This window comes from Paroedura picta, chromosome 5 (genome assembly GCF_049243985.1).
Source record: "Paroedura picta isolate Pp20150507F chromosome 5, Ppicta_v3.0, whole genome shotgun sequence".
Taxonomy (NCBI): Eukaryota; Metazoa; Chordata; class Lepidosauria; order Squamata; family Gekkonidae; genus Paroedura; species Paroedura picta.
In genome coordinates this window covers 36,529,291-36,548,543 of record NC_135373.1, presented here as the reverse complement: position 1 = coordinate 36,548,543, position 19,253 = coordinate 36,529,291, and the positions used below count along the sequence as shown (strand labels likewise).

At 47.9% G+C, this 19,253-nt stretch overlaps 2 protein-coding genes across 4 annotated transcripts in view; one reads left to right on the top strand and one right to left on the bottom strand.

Annotated features, from left to right (window-relative positions):
• The window catches only part of FHL3 (four and a half LIM domains 3), a 30,388-nt gene extending 25,837 nt beyond the window's left edge, over window positions 1-4,551 (bottom strand). The window contains exon 1 of one of the 3 annotated variants that reach the window (XM_077337249.1): window positions 4,533-4,551. The gene's annotated coding sequence lies outside the window, so the exon portion shown is untranslated. Of the gene's footprint in view, window positions 1-173; window positions 422-4,532 lie in introns of those variants that run through there. The other 2 variants (XM_077337247.1, XM_077337246.1) reach the window with 2 other exon arrangements.
• Window positions 4,552-5,575: 1,024 nt separating this feature from the next.
• UTP11 (UTP11 small subunit processome component) lies at window positions 5,576-16,978 on the top strand. Its single transcript, XM_077337250.1, has 8 exons — window positions 5,576-5,732; window positions 6,922-6,983; window positions 7,764-7,866; window positions 11,192-11,305; window positions 12,040-12,133; window positions 12,665-12,795; window positions 15,419-15,529; window positions 16,726-16,978. The coding sequence occupies exons 1-8, from the start codon at window positions 5,670-5,672 to the stop codon at window positions 16,807-16,809; spliced, it is 762 nt and encodes a 253-aa protein (XP_077193365.1). The 5' UTR covers window positions 5,576-5,669; the 3' UTR covers window positions 16,810-16,978.
• Window positions 16,979-19,253: the final 2,275 nt, after the last annotated feature.

Here is a 19,253-nt window from a genome sequence, read left to right as displayed (position 1 = left end):
CCTCCCCGGCTCCTTTGCTCCGGTGCCCGGCCGGGGACCTCAGGTGGGGGACCGGGGCACGGCGGCCCGGGAGAGACTTCCGACGAGTCGCCAAGCACCTTCCCTCCTCCCCGCTCGCTCGGAGCCGAGGGCGGCGAAGGGGCTCCTTCCCCCGCGACGCCTCGCCCACCTACCGCGCCCCGTCGGCTCTCCGCTTGTGCCCGGCTTCTGGCGGCGCCGCTTCTCGCCTTCCCTCCAGTCCCGCGGGCTGCCCGAGTCGGAGTGGCCTCGCCCTCCGCCTGCCCGGCCCTCGCGAAGGCGGAGCCGCTGCCCACGAGGGGACCTGCCCGGCTGGGCGCGCTGGAGGGGGCGGCCGGCGCGCTTCCGCTACATGTGCAATTTGAGCGCCCGTCGACCGGAGAGCGGGCTCGACGCTTCGAGGCAGCCCTTTGCAAAGGCCCGCGGTCGGCCCCGGGGGGACGCACTCCACTTCCGACGTGCTGCCGGAGACACCGGGCCAGGGGGCGACGGAAAGGGCGGGGGTGACCGGTCAGGACGACAGCTTGCCGAGGGGGTTGTGCTGGTATTAGAGCCTTTGGATAGGCGCCTATCCCAGGCAGTCAGGGCGGGCCAGACTCCTGTGTCGACTGGAAGGGAATGGTTGCCAACACCAGGTTGGGAAATTCCTGGAGATTTTGGGAGTGGTCTGTAGGGAAGGGAGGGAGGTCAGCAGGGATGTGATGCTACATCAGAGGTGCCCAAACTGCGGCTCTCTAGATGTCCATGGACTACAATGACCATGAGCCCCTGCTAGCACCGTGCTAATGGGAGCTCATGGGGATTGTAGTCCATGGACATCTGGAATGCTGCAGAACTGCATGGAGTCCTGTTTCCAAAGCTGTCATTTTCTCCAGGGGAACTGGTCTCTGTCATCTGTCAATCAGTTGTAATTCCAGCAGATCTCCAGGCCTCACCTGGAGGTTGGCAACCCAAGGTGGATCAGGCCAGCATTCTGTTTGGGTATTCTCCCTGGACTGCTGTGCAGCATGACCACTGGCCAAAGAAGAAGGGCCGGTAGGTTCTCTTTGGCCTGAATCAGGCGGCTGCTTCCAGTGGCCTGAGATCAGACACAGTGAAACATCCTGGTTCTCAGACCCAGAAGGTACCTTATTGTTAGCTGATATTTAATTCATTTATACCTTTCTCCACACTGGAGCAGAAAGTGAGCTGGGACCCTGGTCAGGGGATTGGGTAAAGGAGCCATCGAATTCTGAGCGCAGAGCACTTAACCCCATGCTTATACTAATGACTGTGGCTGAAACAGGACTATAGTTTACAATCCCATACTCTGCTTGAAGGTGACGCCAAATGGACAGAGAGAAGGAGGTCTCCTGCCAGGTGACACCAAATGGTTCAACCCGAATGGGCAGCTAAGTGGCTAGAATGCATTCACTTCCTTGGGGTAGATGGATCTAGGGATCGAGGGAAGATTATAAATTTTCCAGACACTGAGAAACCCATTGCATCCTGCTTTTTGCTTAGGAGGAACAAGCCGTGAAGGACTAAACCTTTACCTAGGGACTCCCATTTTGCTCGCCTGTCCAAGGACATACAAGCGACAAAAGTAAGATATTGCTTAACTATTGAGACTTCAGAGAAAAATGGTGACGGAAAGTGCCATCCAATCAGCCAATTTACAGCGATCCTGGAAAGTTCTAGCTTGCAGGAATGTAGTGGGAGGCGTGGCAACTAGGCGGAGACTCTAAATAACAGCACAGTGACATATGACTCTGTTTAGCAAGATGTGGGCTCAAGGTAAGAAACGAACACTAGTGGTTTGCAGAGAGACCCTGAACTTCCTTGAGAGTCTCCTATCCAAGTACTAACCTCAGCCAACCTTGCTTACCTTCTGTGACCTCACTGAGCTAGTCTGGGTCATCCAGGCCAGGACCCCAGTAAAACTGGCCTGCCCTATTCAAACATTATTGAGAATATAAATTCCAAATGTAAGGAAAGGGGATTCTCTGTTTTCACCTTTTCTTTGTATCCTTGCTCAACCTGTTGCACAACCAGATTGCATATATCCTTATTTTTTTAAAATTAAACTTCCTCTGGAAATGCATCATCTTTACTCAGTCGTATTATCTGAAGTGTGGTAATGGGGAGGGGCAGTGGAAGTACAATAGCTTGAAGCTGCAATAGACTTTTCTCCAGTCTAGGTGGAAGGAATGTAGTGGGAGGCGTGGCAACTAGGTGGCGACCCTAAATAGCAGCACAGTGACTAATTGCTAGAGGTATGCCTCTGTTTAGCAAGATGTGGGCCCAAGGTCACTGTTTCTGGCACGCTTGGGGAACATAGAGGGGAAGGGGTGTCATCGCCAAGTGGATACTTGGGACAAGTGCAGGGTTTTTATGACCTCCCAGGGACTACCTGGAAGAAATGTGTGTCCAGTGCTGCACAGTGGTATACCCTTCCACACATTGGTATGGCTGCATCTGCTCAAGGATAGCGGAGCATGGGCGGGGATAGTGTTTCAGGAGCTGCCGCGATTCATAAGCCTTTGTGTCCCAGGCTATGCCAGTTGATTCAGCAGTCTCCTTGTTCTGTGCATCTTTGCTGCCCTCTCTCAGCAGCTTTGGGTATCACACTGACAAAAGCAGTCTCCAGATAGTTTAATTAGGAAGAAGAGTTGGTTCTTATATGCCGCTTTTCTCTACCCAAAGGAGTCTAAAAGTGGCTTACAGTCGCCTTCCCTTTCCTCTCCCCACAACAGACACCCTGTGAGGGAGGGGAGGCTGAGAGAGCCTTGATATTACTGAAGAAGAAGAGCTGTTTCTTATATGTTGCTTTTCTCTACCCAAAGGAGTCTGAAAGCAGCTTACAATCGCCTTCCCTTTCCTCTCTGCACACCCTGTGAGGGAGGTGAGGCTGAGAGAGCCTCACATTATTTTATCCTCCTTCGGGTAGGGAAAAGCGGCATATAAGAACTAACTCTTCTTCAAATTATGGGAAAAGTGATTCCACTTAAATATTAAGAGGCATTTTCTGACGGTGAGGGTTGTTCGCAGACGGAATATGCTGCCTTGGAGGGTAGTGGTACTCTGTGTGATTCAGTTTGGTGGGGCAAAATATCAGCTTTGCTTGGGACCTTAATCCAGACTGTCTCCGGGCTCTTTCCCTGTCACAGTCAATCTGTGCTGGGCCAGGAGTTCACCTGGAATTATAACCGGTCTACAGAGATCAGTTCCTCTGCAGAAAATGGAAGCTTCAGAAGGCAAACTCTGTGGTGAAATTCTTCTTCAATTTATTTATCAATTTCACCATCCTTCAAACTTTCAGGAATTCCCCAGACTGGAGTTGGCAATTCTCATGCCATGTCTTGTTCAGCTAGGTGGTGGGGGCGAAACGACCCACCACTCAGCACGTGAGGTTTAGCCCCTCTCCTCTGTTTTCCTGAAGCTGTTGCTGGGCCAAAGCTATTTGCCCTCTGGCTAGCTCCTTCTAGTAGCAGGAACCATGGGTGCCCAGAAGACTGTCATTGTGAGTCCCCACACAAGGGCCGCTAGCCCCCAGGAAGAGCATGAGGTTCTCCTGGAATTACAACAGTTCTCCAGAATACAGAGATTTGTCTCCCGGCAGGGAATGGTGGTTTCAGAGGGTATACCTCTATAGTATACCAGAGTTTAGGAGCAACAGAAGCCCCCGAGGGACACATGTCCCCTGACTGAGCTTCCTTTCCAGCCCAAAGGCTGTTTTCCCTGGGTAAGGTAAAGGTATCCCCTGTGCAAGCACTGGGTCATCTATGACCCTTGGGGTGATGCCCTCTAGCGTTTTCTTGGCAGACTCAATAGGGGGTGGTTTTCCAGTGCCTTCCCCAGTCATTACCGTTTACCCCCCAGCAAGCTGGGTACTCATTTTACCGACCTCGGAAGGATGGAAGGCTGAGTCAACCTTGAGCCGGCTGCTGGGATCGAACTCCCAGCCTCATGGGCAGAACTTTCAGACTGCATGTCTACTACCTTACCACTCTGCGCCACAAGAGGCTCTTTCCCTAGGTACTGTCACTCAAATCTCCAAGAATTTCTCAAACCTCCTGGTAAAAGTCAGATGCTTCTGAGCCCAGAATCTTTGGGCAAGTTACAGTTGGGCTGCTATATAGGCCCATGTTTACTGAGGGAGTGTCCTGCTAACGCTGCAAAGAGATTTGAATCCACATCCACAGATCTCTTCCATGCCATGCCATGCTCCATATACTCAGGGGAGCTCGCCGGATACATCAACCTGGACTGGCAGCCCCATCTGTCTCCCATAAGGCACCTGCTTTGAAAGCCATGTTTTCTTAGTCCAGCCTTTCTCAACCTCTTTACCGCTGAGAAACCCCTGAATCATTATCCAGGCTTTGAGAAACCCCAGATGAGGTGTCAGCCGGCCACATCTCCCTGTCATGTCTCTGGAAGTCACATCACCAGAAGTGCCATCACCCAGACACCCCCACCGGAAGTGACATCATGCTCCATCGTGCCCCCCCAGCCGTTAAAATAAGAGTACTTACCTCTCTTGACTCGGCTCTGCCATGCTTGTTTCTTGCCTACCACCCTTTTAAAAGAGCCCACTTTTATTTCCTGTTGGAAGAGTTCATTTGCATTAGAATCCTAACACTTTTCTGGTGAGTGAAGAACAATCTGCTTTACCCCCCTTAGGATAATAATAAAAGACACTACCAGCGGTATGGTGGACTTGGAGCCATCTGCCCTTCCTTGCCCTCTCTAGGGGACAAATAATTTGAATTGGGGAGCTAATGGTTTTACCACCTCTATGGGTCAGATTTGAGAGTTTAATGGTTTTGCCGCATCTCGCTGTTTTATTGTTGTAATTTTGTCTGGGGTTTTAATGGTTATTTTAGTGGAGTTTATATAGACATTTGTAACCCGGCACGAGCCGTATGGGAGTGGCGGGTAAGGCATCTAATTAATTAAATTAAATTAATTAATATAATTAATTAATATAGCCATAGTTGACTGCCCTTGATCCTAAACTACCATGTCTCCCCAAGGACAGACCAACTGCCACCTATGGGGGAGGGGGGAAGAGAGGTTGCACCATAATAGGGCAAACAAACATGTAATGGCACCCAAAAAAATAACTCAGTCTCAGTAATGGCGATGTTATCTTCTTGTACAATAGTACCAGAAACATATATAAAAAATATTAGCATAGGAAAAAAATCGCCTGGTCAAGCAATGTGGCAAAAAGCAAAATAAAAAGCCAAACAAGCTGGCTATGCTGTTTTGGACAACAGAAATCCATCTTCACAACGAGATCTTCTACCAACTAGCCTGCAGAATAAAACGTTTTAAATTCTTAATATTTAAACTGGTTTTTAGTGTGGATTAATAATATATTGTAACTCGCTCTGAGCGAAGAGAGGAGAATAAGGATGATGATGATTAACCGGGCTGGGGTGGCTGGGATGTCTCGCCAGATATCCACAGACTACAGTTCCCATGAGCCCTTGCCAGCACATGATGGTCTACCCCGCCCCACTGCCTCCAGACAGGCTCGAGCTACCGACTGATTGGCCGCTTCTTTCGCTTTCCTCCCGCCGCCGCTTCTCTGAAGGGGCGTGTCGGGCAGCCGGAAGCGGCTCCCGCGCTGCCCCGGAAGTGGCTGGTGGGCGAGGGCTGCGGGCATGGCTTCGGCATTCAAGAAAGCGGCTAAGGCGGGTCAGCGGCAGCACCGAGAGCGCGCTCAGGTGAGAGGACGGCGGCGTCGGGAAGCCCTTCCCGTTTGCACAGGGCAGAGCGGGCCCGCATGTGTGAACAGCGTAGCGTGGCATGACGCGTGTTCCAATGGGCAGGCAAAGTCTGAGTCCAGGTGTGTGCATATGAGTGCAGGCGCATTTCCTCAGACACGCACCCGAAAGCTCACACCTTGAATAAAACTGCGTTGGCTTTCAAGGTGCCCCTGGACTCTGACTCTCTCCTGCTGCTTCAGACCCACACCCGAATCTACCCACTAGGCATGTTTGGGTGCAGCCAGGGTGGGGCGGCGGGAATGCGGTCCATTTTCGGAGCTGCGTTCTGGCTTCGGGAGGGGGAGCCACTCTCCATACTCCCTTCAGCACTGGAGGCTCCGGTGCGCGGAAGGGAGCAAATTCTTGGAGTGATTTTCAGGGTCCTGGAAAGTTGCTTGTGCTGCCACGAAGAATCGACTACCTGCTCGTTCGCCCCTGGAAACAAATGCAGAGAAGTCCTCCTCGCCTCCCCCTCCCTAAGTGCAACTGGGGGCTAAGCCGCCCTCCTGCTGGGCAGTGTAAAGGCTGGGTCAGACCAGCAAGAAAATGTATGGTATTGTAGGGTAGGTCTTGTATGTAAAATTCTCCATCCAGTTAGAAAACTAGTGCTGGGGGGGGGGGGGAAGGGATCTTTTTCTTCCTGTTTTTCTAATAGCAAATGTTTGGTTTGATAGGAGGAAAGTGTGATTATCCCTCCCTCCTCCCTTAAAGTGGTGTGCTACATTCTCTTGAAACTTTATTTGCATACTCTGTTATGGTAAAAGAGCAGCCTTGGGGATCAGTACCACTTTAAAGACCAAAGAGATTTCCAGAGTATAAACTTTCAAGGGCAAAGCTCTCTTCACCCAGGTACTTGGTGCAGAAAGCTTTTAATATCAAACACTTATACCCTTGATCTTTTGTTGGACTTTAAGGTGCTACTGGATGCCAGACTTGCTCTGTTACATAAAACCAACAGTGCTCTTTTTCTGAAATAATCAGATATGGTATATTCATGATCAGTGGTTTGACAAGTTTGATTTGTATGCGCATAGATTTTGCATGGATTGAAAAAGATCTTCATCACATTGTTGTCCAGCATAAATGGTCTCCTGTTACTGACTTCTCATTATGTGTCTTTTGCTTGCCTCTTCTCTTCCTCCACCAGCTTGCATCCCGGAAGCATCTAGGTCTTCTTGAGAAGAAGAAAGATTACAAGCTTCGTGCTGAGTAAGTAGTCGCTGTTTGCCACAGCCCACCAAGGTGCACGCATTGCAGCTTGGATCGTTTGCTTCCATTGGAAACACAATAGAGTCAAACTTATTGAGAAATGTTACGCTGTCATCCTCATCCAGCACCATGTTTTGGTTCCTTCTGTGGCCAGATTTGAAGTATCTAGGAAGGTGACATGTCGATCTTTTTTAATATGTTGTGGACACTTAGGGGAAGCTGCCACACTTGGCCTGTGCACTTCTTTACTGCCCACTTCTAATTTTTAGAAATGCCGAGGCAGCCTAAGCGTTGAGATGGATTCTCATAGTGCTGTTCTGAGAACAAATGTGTTCTGAATAGTTTGGAAAAAAAGTGTTTTGAATATTTTGTTATCCCTGTTGGGAACTAAGTATAAATGTTAGTGTCATGCTCCTCCAAAGCAGCAACCATCTGTAAATTCTGTGTGTATGGTAATAGTTGGTCCATTGTACCACCATTGAGTAACTGTGCCTTGGAAAGTGGCTATGGCTCAGTTGTAGAGCATCTGCTTAACATGCAGATGGTCCCAGGTTCAGTCCTTGGCTTCTCCAGTTAGTAGGTGATGTGAAACATATCGGCCTGAGATGTGGAGAGCTGCTGCGAGACTGGAGTAGACAGTACCCACTTTGGTGGATCAGAGATCTGATTCAGGATAAGGCAATTTCATATGTTCTTTGTGTGCTCAGCTGAACTTCCCATCTTTGGAGAAGTTGTTTTTATATAGCAAGGCTGTATTAATGCTGTGGTTTTGCCCTGCAGTGACTACCATAAGAAACAGAATGTCCTCCAGGCGCTTCGCAGAAAGGCGCAGGAGAAGAACCCGGATGAATTTTATTTCAAAATGACCCGTGTACAGCTTGAGGTAACAATCTGTATGGATGGGACTTTGTTTGTTGCTGTCTAATTGGTTTAAGAATGGGCTTTGATCTTAAACCATTTAGCTGGAAAATACATCTCCCCACTAGAGGTAAACTGTATGTCACATTCATAGATATCAAGAGACCTTTTGACCCCATAAAAAGGTAAAGGTAAAGGTATCCCCTGTGCAAGCACTGGGTCATGTCTGACCCTTGGGGTGACGCCCTCTAGCATTTTCATGGCAGACTCAATATGGGGTGGTTTGCCAGTGCCTTCCCCAGTCATTACCGTTTACCCCCTAGCAAGCTGGGTACTCATTTTACCGACCTCGGAAGGATGGAAGGCTGAGTCAACCTTGAGCCGGCTGCTGGGATTGAACTCCCAGCCTCATGGGCAAAGCTTTCAGACAGCTGCCTTACCACTCTGCGCCACAAGAGGCTCTTTTTGACCCCATACCCAGTAGTAAATGGTGGGACTGTAGTCAAATGAATGTCACATACCTCAATTGACAAAAGATTGTTCTGGCTAATAAAAAACCCCTCTATTCCTCTTGTGTGGCTCAAGTTCACTATGAAGCAAGATTGTCTCTTAACACTCGTACTTTTTAACTTGTATCTAAATGATCTTTCAGCTGTTCTTTCTTCTATACTAACAGACAACAAGTCTATTCCTTTACACAGATTATGCTATTCTTATGTCATACATTCAGATTAAAGCAAGAAGACTTTAAAACTGATTTTCAAAATATTGTAAATCCAAAGAACTTCAGATCAGTTATTCAAAGTTGAAGGTTATAGTCTTCTCTGAAACCCCAAAAAACTACCTCTATGGTCTGGAGAATTGACAGTCTTCCATTAGAACAAGTCTCCAAATTCCTATAACTAGGTGTGGCTTTTGATTCTAATCTTAACTGGTAACCCCACTTCAAATTTGTAACAAATAAAATTAAACCCTCTGTGATATCGATTGAATGTTTTTTTTCTCTCTCTATGGGAGGCAAATATATCCCAGGGGGGTTTGCATGTGTTTAATATGAAAATTACTCTGTGGAGTCAGCGAGAACTTTGATCACCCTCTGCTATTGGGTCTTGCTATCCAAAGAGTAATAAAGAGGAGAGTGAGCTCATTCTCCTTTGAAAATAGTGAGTGAAAACTGCAAATGTGTAATAGATCAGTCCCAGGTTAGCTGGCACAACTGAAGAGGCATTTAGGCAGGCCCTCTTAACTGCAGGGTGGATACAGAGAGCTGACTGCGCAAATCCATCTAATAAGGGATGCCCTGATATGGTGATGGCAGCAGTTACTATCCAGAGAGAAGTTTGATATCCCCTGGGAGTCATTGTCTCTGTGCATAGACTTGGGAGGCCATGGTTCTTTTTCTGATCTCCCAGAAACCAAGAGGGAGCACGACTTGTGAGTCCATTACTTCACAGGGGAAAAGATAAGATTACAACTGTAGTCAAATGAATGTCACAGGAGATAATGGAATAGGACGGCAGTCTAGCGTGGTGATCTTTATAATCTGCTTTCTGTATTGTGTATAGTATTTATTGCCTTAGGTAGTAGTATTGTTTGTAGTGTTCTTTAATTCTGCAATCTTAGTCTTTGTTCATTGGTTGTCTTCTCCTGTCTGATTACACTGTTTATATCCAGTAATCTGCAAACAGAGTCTGTCTAACAGAGCTCTCATTGTCTCAAACCTCGGGGTGGCAGTGTCCAAAGAAGTGTCATTTAAGGTTGTTTGCAGTAGCTCTCACATCAATTGCGCATTTTGCTCAAAGAAGTCAGGTTGAAACTGGTTTATAATTAATGACTTCATTTATAGGGCTTCCCCGTCCCCTCCCCCTCAGATGTGGCCTAATCACTGTCTCCAAGAAACTTGGAAGTTTATTATCCTAGGAAATTGATATGGCACCTTTCCAGGGACGTGCTTGAAGCAACAACATCCTTTCAGTAAGAGGTGTATGAAGAATCATAGGCAGAGGAGCCTGATCTTATCCTGGCACAATTTAAGAAGCCAGGAAAAGCAAGCTTCTATTTTGTGAGAAGTGGCCTTTGCAATTTCCAGTGCCCTATCAGGAAGAGAACTTGGAAAAGCATCCATACAGTTCTTGCAAAGGAATGTTTCTGAGACCTCTAGAAAAGAAACTGTCAAAACCAACACGTAAGAACTGAGAGAGATGAAGAAGAGTTGGCTCTTATATGCCGCTTTTCTCTACCCGAAGGAGTCTCAAAGTGGCTTACATTCGCCTTCCTCTTCCTCTCCCCACAACAGACACCTTGTGAGGAAGGTGAGGCTGAGAGAGCCCTGATATTACTGAAGAAGAAGAAGAGGTTCTTATATGCTGCTTTTCTCTACCAGAAGGAGTCTCAAAGCGGCTTACAATCGCCTTCCCTTTCCTCTCCCCACAACAGACACCTTGTGAGGTAGGGGAGGCTGAGAGAGCCCTGATATTATTGCTTGGTCAGAACTGCTTTCTCAATGCTGTGGTGAGTGCAAGGCCACCCAACTGGCTGCATGTGGGGGAGTGTGGAATCAAACCTAGCTTGCCAGATTAGAAGTCTGCACTCCTAACCACTACACCAAGCTAGCTGTAGTCAGTGTTAGAAGCTCTGGCCATGAACTCTGCTGAGATCCCAAGGAAATTATATGCAATCCAGGTTTGCTTAGAAGAAGATTTTAGTAACCAGTGATCAATATTACAGACATATCAGGCTGAGTTTCCATCCATTGGGGCATACATGTGCGCGTGCATACACACTCACAGAGCGAAATTTAACTAAACCACGAGATGTGTAGCCAAAATGAAGCATCTTATACCCTAATTGCTGGCCTAAGATAAAGAAATTATTAATCATGCTATCTCAGACATTGAGAGATGAGCCAGGTAAGAGAAAACAAATCAGGCTCTGCAGATAAGAGCCGCTAACAAGCATTTTAGGAATATTCTCTTGGGAGCAACCTGAGGACCATCCCCTCACAGAACTGAATTCAGGAGAATTGGAGAAACCAACAAACATTGATCAAAGAGAGTAGCTCCCTCTACCATCAGCCCCAAATCAGTGGGATTCCGAAGTGCCCAGCCTTTGCCTTTGGGGGACACATTCCAGCCCTTGACAACCCTCCCCCATAAGACTTTGGGGCTTTCATCTGGGTCCATGGCCCTTGCCCATGATGCTTTCAATGGCCATTATGCAGGCTGCCCAACCTCCCTCCCAGCCATAGGAAAGGTAGGGGACTCTTTTTAAATTACGTGAAACTACATTACAAGTAAGCCCTGCCACTGTTTCTCTCACTCTGCTCAGTGCATGCTTCCACTTCCCTACAGGATGGAGTTCATGTGATTAAGCAGCAGGAAGAAGAAAGGACGCTGGAGCAGCAGAAGCTGATGAAGACGCAGGATTTGAAATACATCGAAATGAAGCGAGTCGCTGAAGCCAAGGTCAGAGCACATCCTTTTGGCCTGTAGCTTTTCCCACAGCCATTGCCTTGTCCGCTAATAGTTGCGGCGCTCTGTCCCTTGGCTCGTCCTCGGAAGAAAAACAAAAACGGAACGAGAGCCCAAGCTGAGTAAACAAGTCAGGAACCTGAAGATTGAGCAGCAAATATCTATTAAAATACAAACATTGATATATTATTCGTGATGATCTCGGAACAGAGATCAAAATGGAATCTTGGCACATTGTTCAGGCCAAATCTTGAAGAAAGCGATGGTGAGAAGGAAGCTTCCGTTTCCCCTCTATTTCTTCCGGGTCACTGGGATCTGCCTCAGCCAGGAGTGGATAAGATAATGACATGTACCTAGCTCAGTTGTTCTGGCATCTTGGGGTGGGGGAAGATCATGTCTTTGTTTAGAGCTTGATTGCAGATGGGAAGGAATCTTTCTCCAGGTCGGAGGGGTTGCAGTCCTGCGGGTTTGTCCACCTTATGACTGGACCTGTTCGTTGACAGAGCCCTTTTGAGTTTTGCTCTGCAGGCAATTATTTGCAGTGCCCTTGTGCTGCGCTTGGGGCACTTGGCAGCTGCAATTGCAGGGATGTGCAAAGGACTGTGGGGAGGGGGGCATGCCTCTAGCTAGGAGGCTGTCCTAGAACCCCTCTGAGTCACTTCCAAGTCATACAGTCCTATTTTTCAGTTGCCGGTTCTTAGCCCAAGCGATTCCTTTCTGTCTCTCAGAAAATAGAAAGGCTGAAGTCAGAGCTCCATCTTCTGGAAGCCGAGGGAAAGCAGCCCAACAAGCACACGTTCTTTTTTGACTCGAAGAAAGAAGGTAAGGGCTTCCTCGGTCAATGAGGGGAGAAATGTGTCTGCCCATCTTCCTATCTTTCAAAAAAAGGTTTTTTTAAAATTATTATTATTTAATTTATTACCTGCCACTCCCAAGCAGTCTCATGGCAGGTTACAGATGTCCAGTTAAATCCCCCCCATTAAAACCCCATTAAAATGGACAGAAAAATGCCAGTACCCAACAATCCAACAACAGGGCAGAGAAACCCCCTATCCCTACCTCTAGAGGAAGGAGAGGCAAGGTAATCAAAGTTGGAACTTGACACCAGGGGGGCTTTAGACTCATAGAACCATAGAGCTGGAAGGGGCCATACAGGCCATCTAGTCATACCTCCTGCTCAATACAGGCTCAGCCTAACCTTTCCATGGCAAGTATCTGTCCAGCCGCTGTGCTGAAAAGCCTGAGATGATAAAAGTGCTCCAGCTAGTTCATCTCTATTTGTGGTGAACTATGTTCCCACCTCACTTTTGTAAAAAACAAAAACTACTTCCCCTCCCTCCCTCCTCCTCCTAGTGCAAAGTTTTGACCCAGCCACTCACCTGAACACAGCCCCAGAACTGATGGGAAGAGTGTACAACCGACCAACCCTTGAAGCTCTGCAGAAGAAAAGCATTCTGGGAACCACTCATCCGGATCAATTGCAGGCATGTATAGTTGCTCATTTTGAAGTCATGCTTCCTAAGCCCCCTTCCCCGCTTTCTGCTTGCCAGATGGATTCTGTGATAGCTGTTGCTATGCAAAACTCTTCGCAAATAATTAAGTGCTGTCAAGTGTTTTCAAGGCAAGGAAAACAAGCAGAGGTGCCTTGGCTGGGCCTTCCTCTGCATAGCAACCTTGGACTGACTTAGTGGTCTCCCATCTAAGTACTCACCATGGCCCACCCTACTTAGCTTCCAAGCTCTGACAAGCTCCAGCTAGTCTGGGCTACTGCAGCTGCTGCGTAGTCTCCCTTGTGATGTAGAGAAAAAGGAGAAGAAGAGTTGGTTTTTATATGCTGCTTTTCTCTACTCAAAGGAATCTCAAAGCAGTTTACAGTCGCCTACCTTTCCTCTCCCCACAACAGACATCCTGTGAGGGAGGTGAGGCTGAGAGAGCTCTGACAGAACTGACTGGGCCAGGGGCCCCAGTAGTGGAGGAGGAGTGGGGAAACAAACCTGGCTCTCCAGATTAGAGGCTGCCACTCTTCACCACTACACTGCTGTGTTCTTAGCATCATCTGAGATGTTCTAGCGGAGAGCTTTCTTCTTCCCTTGGCCCTAAGGTTAGCAAGTTAACACACACAGGTTAGTGATCAGAGAAACCCTCTCAAAGAATCCTTGCTCCAGGTCTCTGCTGCCACTCTGGATGGATTATAATATAATACTTGGGCTGATAGAAAGCCTGAAGCTACTATACGTTGGGAGATGGGACAGAGAAGCCAAAGCCTTTATTTATAATTACACCCTTTCACTGTGTCTGATATCTTCACCCCTTCCCCTTTAATGAAAAAGCCCTGATGGGCGAATCTGGACATAAAGGCAATATGGGCAGGCTGAAGAGCTGAATTCACTGTTCTCTGAGTCAAAACATGCCTATGTGCCATGGCGTTGCAACCAATTTAGGTGACTCCAGCAAGGGGGGGTGGGGTGGGGGAGCTACAAGGCAAGTGAGAAGCAGAGGTAATTTGCCATTGCCTTCCTCCGCAGAGCCTTCCTCAGTGGTCTCCCATCCAAGTACAAACCCCACTAGGCTTTCGAAATCTGACAGGGTCATGCGGCGGCATGCCTCCTCATGGAGGGAAGAGAATCTGAGTCAAAGAGCAGGAATCACCTTGAACTATATCAGCCAGCCAGGTTGAGCAATTTTAACTGAGAAATGTCCAAAAACCGGAGACGGCTGCAGATCTTCTGTGTCCCTCCCCCCTCCCGGTCCCCCGCTGGCTTCTTGCTGAAGCAGCTGGGCTAGTTCCGACTGGTAGCATTTCTCCTTTTCCAGGAGACTTGAGTCATCTTCTCCAGACGGTGCAAGTTGGGATCCATCCTGTTCGATAGTGCTAATTAGCTCACACCTGCTGTGATCTGACTTGCTCAGTGAAGCTTGCTGGGGTTTGGCGGCCTGGGGCCTGGGTGCTGTGGGAATAGGCAACCTGTTCCCCAGGGCTGGCATCTGTCCAAGAGGAGAGGCCTGGATGTCCTCTGCTCCTGCTCATCTTCTACAACGACCCCCACCCCTTTCACACATTCCTGGTTGGCTTCCCTGAATTTTCTGTCTTCACGCAGGCACTCTGCCGAGCGTGTCGGCATGAATCATTCCAAAGGGCTGTTTTCAGTAGAGCAGGTACTGGGGGGAACTCCCCATCTCCAGGGATTCTGTGACTTCCCCCTAGAGCCTGCCTGCAGGAGTATAGTTTAAAGGAGGGATTAGATTCATGGAGGAGAGGTCTGTTAGTGGCTGCTGGCCATGGGAAGTAAAGGGGGCATCCACATTGAGTTGGTAAGCTTGTGAATCCCACATCAGGGGCAAGTCCTCAGCCTCTGTTCCCTGTTGTCGATCCTCCATAGGAATTGGAAAATTGCTGCATGAAAGAGATTGCTGGATGAGATGGGCCAGCAGGGCTCCTTTTATGTTCTTAAGAGTTTGTGACTTCCTTCTAGAGCTTGCCTACAGAAGAGTAGCTTTAAAAAGGGATTAGCCAGTCCCATGGAGGAGAGGTCCATCCGTGGCTGCTAGCCATGATGACTAAAGGAGACTTCCACCTCCAAAGTCCTTCAGAGTACCAGTTATTAGTATGTGGGCCTTGACCTCTATGCTGTGTTGTCGATGCTCCAGCCAGTTAGGCTCTGTGTGAGACAGAATGCTGGATAAGTCAGGCCACTAGTCCAGTCACTCTTCTTATGGCCCCGTGACTTCCCTTCAGAGCCTGCCAGCAAAAGAATATTTGTGTGATTGCCAGTGCTGCTTTAGCTGGGGCTTAGATGCAGGAAGGATGTGCCTTAAGCCAGGGTTAGTCAACCTGTGGTCCTCCAGATGTCCATGGACTACAATTCCTACGAGCTCCTGCCAGCAAATGCTGGGAGGGGCTCGTGGGAATTGTAGTCCATGGACATCTGGAGGACCACAGGTTGACTACCCCTGCCTTAAGCTCTTTGATACACTAAGAAGTCATGCCTACCACAGTTTGCAAGCTAAGGGACAGATCACGGTAAGCCACCAGCCTGCGAACAACGGCCATTGGGCTCATTTCTGTAACTGTCTCTGCTAAAAGACTCTTTTCTTTTTCGTTTCTAGAAATTGGCCAAACAGAGGAAGTACCAGTATAACCTGCTGATGCAGCGCATCGAAAGGGAGCGGAAGATGTTTGTGATCGCCCAGAAGCTCCAAACCCGGAAAGACCTCTTGGTGAGAGGGCCTAGCCTGTGTCCTCCTTTGTCTCTCCTGCCCTTGGGTCTTCCAAGGTGGTGTGATGGCTCAGGAAGGTTGCCTTGCCCAGCACAAGGCCGTGTTGAGGAGTTCAGCATCTGCTCTGGGCAGCCTTATCAGTGATAAGAAAAAGGGCTTGCACAGAGATCATTAAACACCAAAAGAAATGCCTATGCAAATCATATGCAAATCATGGCTTGAAGTATAAGAAACAAAATCTGCGAATGCTGTGGTCCGAAGTCTTTTTCTTCAATTTATTGCTTGGTTCACAAAATGTTAGAATTGTTACTGATATGTAATGTTAGAATTGTTACTGATATGTTATGTTATAACTGTTATTTTATTACCTCCCATGACGTTCCATGTAAACCGCCCTGGGCCGTATGGGAGGGCAGTATAAAAATCTAAGAAAATCAATCAAGATGATTGTTTCTGTCAATATGACTTTTCTTAATGGATGATCACAGTGATAGTCACAGAAGCCTGAGGGATAAGTAAGTTGCGAATGTAACTCTTTGTATATTTTGGAAAGCTCTTTGGATAACTTTGTGCAGAGATTGTTCAAGCCATTATTTGCACAGGCATCTCTTTTAGCCTTATTAGGGAGCCTAGTAGCACCTTAGAGCCCAACAAGATTTCCAGGGAATGCTCCCTGAGCCTAAACTCCTGTTGTCACGTTGGACTCTTGAAAGCCAACACACTGGAAATCTCAGCTCATTCGGCACACTTCCAATGCACGTTAGACCTAGATTTTCCAGTTTTGCACGGGAAAGATCCAGCCGCAAAAGCACATTGAAAGTGCATTATCCGGTGTTTGTGGAATGAGCTCTTATTGGTCTGTAAGGTGCTCCTGGACACAAATCTGGCTCTTCTACTGCAGACCAACACGGCTACTCATCTGAAACTATTAGTGAGCCTGCAATTAGAAGGTATGAAGCGAGGCTGCTTTGGGAGATGACAGATGATCCCATTTCTCCCCCACCTCCCGAGAATGAGGTCATAGCCTCTTGCTTCACGCTGGTATTTGGAGAAGGGGGCATGGAGCCAGCCATGTTCCGTTGGAGAAGCTGGATGTGGATCTTGTGACCCCTCTTGCCCTCCTCTGTCGTCATGCCTTTATTCTTCTCCAAGGGCATGTCAGTTTTAAGAAGGTTCTTTTTTTTCTTGCCTCTTAGGACAAAACTCAGAAAGTGAAGGTGAAGAAAGAGACAGTGAACAGGGCTGCTGTTTACAAATTTCAGTTCAGACGGAAACGCTGACCACACCGTACCATTGAGGGGTGAAGGATGTCACTGCTGGCAGTCTAAAGACTTGGAGAGGGCCAACTCTCCTCCTAACATGGGTTAACGAGGGAGCTTTCTGTTTGTTGGCTTGGGATCAACATTGCCCCACTATAAATACTTTTTCCAATAAACCTAATGAGATTCATTCTAATGCTGCTGATTTCAGGGCACACGTTGAAAAGACGGGGCGTTCACTCTCTCAAATGGCCGTGACCTTCAGCAGCTAGAAAAGGTCACCTCCTTGTGGCTTCCTATTTTGCATGCTCATGAGTCTTGGTTGAATGGATAGGGCAGGGATTTCCAACCAGGGGTCCACAGGAGCTCTGGAAGGGGGTCCATGTCTTCTCCCCTCTTGCCTTAACAGACTTGGCCACAAGCTAGGGAATCAGAAACTTCCATTGCTCTCCCTCCTGAGCAAGTTGTGGTTTCTGCACCTGGGAAGAGCCTGCTCGCCTACTCCCACCTTAAATTGCCTCCCGCCTCTCCTCCTGCATGGTCCTCCTCAAGCCTACCTGTTAACACCTCTGGTGATACCACTTCTGGTGACCTGGCACTTCTGAAGGTGTGGCCAGCTTATACCACTTCTGGGACTCCTTGAAGCCTGAAAAATCATTTCAGGGGCTCCTCTATGGTCAAAAGGTTGAAAAAGGCTGGAACAGGGCAAGCCCTGAGCATCTGAGGAAGGGTGGGGTAGAAATACAAAAATAAATGAAAATGAACCAAGAGGAATTGATTAGATGGCAGGCTCCCTGTTATGAATCAGCATCCACTGTGAAAATAACATCTACGTTTTTAGAATTTACATTACATCACCTGTCCTTACAATGAAAATATCACTGACGTCCGTGTAATACAGTGGCATAAACGCAGGGGAGTCCTGGCCTTGTAATATTACAGAACACCTTCTATTTTGAAGTGTGCTTCAAAATCTTCTGTAACAAACTGTTCCTCAGAGATTCTTATATTTTCCTTATTGTTTATAACTCTAAGCTCGTAAGAGAAGCAAGCCAGACTTAGCATTTTCTTGATCTGGTGTGAAGCCTTCGGTTTAGATATTTCCTGGCATGTAGGTTCAAGGTTTGCTACTGACCTTTGGCGCTGTACACGAACTGGGTCCCGCGTACTCGAAGGACCGCATCTCCCAGTATGTCCTCCAGAGGGCACTACGCTTTGCAAACACCAATCCGCTAGTGATCCCTAGCCCCAAGGATGTGTGCATAGTCTCCACCAGAGCCAGGGCTTTTTTAGGCCCTGACTCCATCCTGGCAGAATGAGCTGCCTGCTGAGATCCAGGCCCTTGAGACTAGAGCAGTTCAAATTTGATCAGCCTCCCTCCACCTACTCCTCCTTCATGTTGCTTATTTTGAGGTTATCTTCAGTCTTGGGTAGGTGGCAGAGGGGGCAAAGTGGGTAGAGGGTGGTCATGGGGTTTTAATTGTAGTGTAATTTTATTCTAATTGATTTTATTGAAAGTTTTATTGTTGTGAACCGCCATAAAGAGCCGCCATATATTATTATTTAATGAGGACGAGGAAATCATAACAAAACAGGCTTATATCTGAATGCCCGTTGCTCATTGTTTATTACAGAAACAGTTCACATGTAATCTAATGTAGTTATTATAAAAAAGGAGCAGATTTTTCACACTGGATGTTTATTTCTGGCCTGACAACACACATACAGGTGTGCTCACACACAAAGCTGCCTTTACTGAATCAGATCATTGGTCCTTCAAGGTCCGTACCATCTGGCTCCGGGTGTCCAGGTTCTCACATGGTAGCCTTTCAAGGTCGCCTCCTTGTCCAGTCCTTTTAAATGGAGATTATGGGGATTGAACCTGGAACCTTATGCATGTAAAGCAGATGCTCTTCCCTTTGTCAGCAGTGGGCCTCCAGCTAGTTCCTGGCTGAGTGCTGTAAAAAAATGTTGACTTGAAAGGAGAAAGCAAAAAGATTGGGGGAAGGGGGTTCTGGCTGTTTTCCTGCAGGGCGCTGGGATATGTGGGAGCAGGGTTTGTGGCTGACCTTCCCTCATTCAAGAGAAAGCTTCCTCTGCAAAGGGGAAGGACTGTGTTGCTGCCCCCCTCCAGACTGAGATGAGCAAATATCCTGCGGAAGCAGCTGAGGCTGAAAGGCTGGAGAGGGCAAAGAGATCAATATGCTGGATTATGCTGCCTCAAGAGCTTGGTGAAGAGCCGGCTTGGTGTAGTGGTTAAGAGCAGCAGCTTCTAATTAGGAGAGCTGGCTTTGACTCCCTGCTCTTCCACATGCAGCCTGCTTGGGTGACCTTGGGCTAGTCACAGTCCTATTAGAGGTGTTCTTACAGCAGTTCTCTCTCAGCTCCATCTACCTCACAAGCCACTTTGAAACTCCTGGCAGTCAAAAGCGGGATATAAAAACCAACTCCTCCTCCTTTGTCAG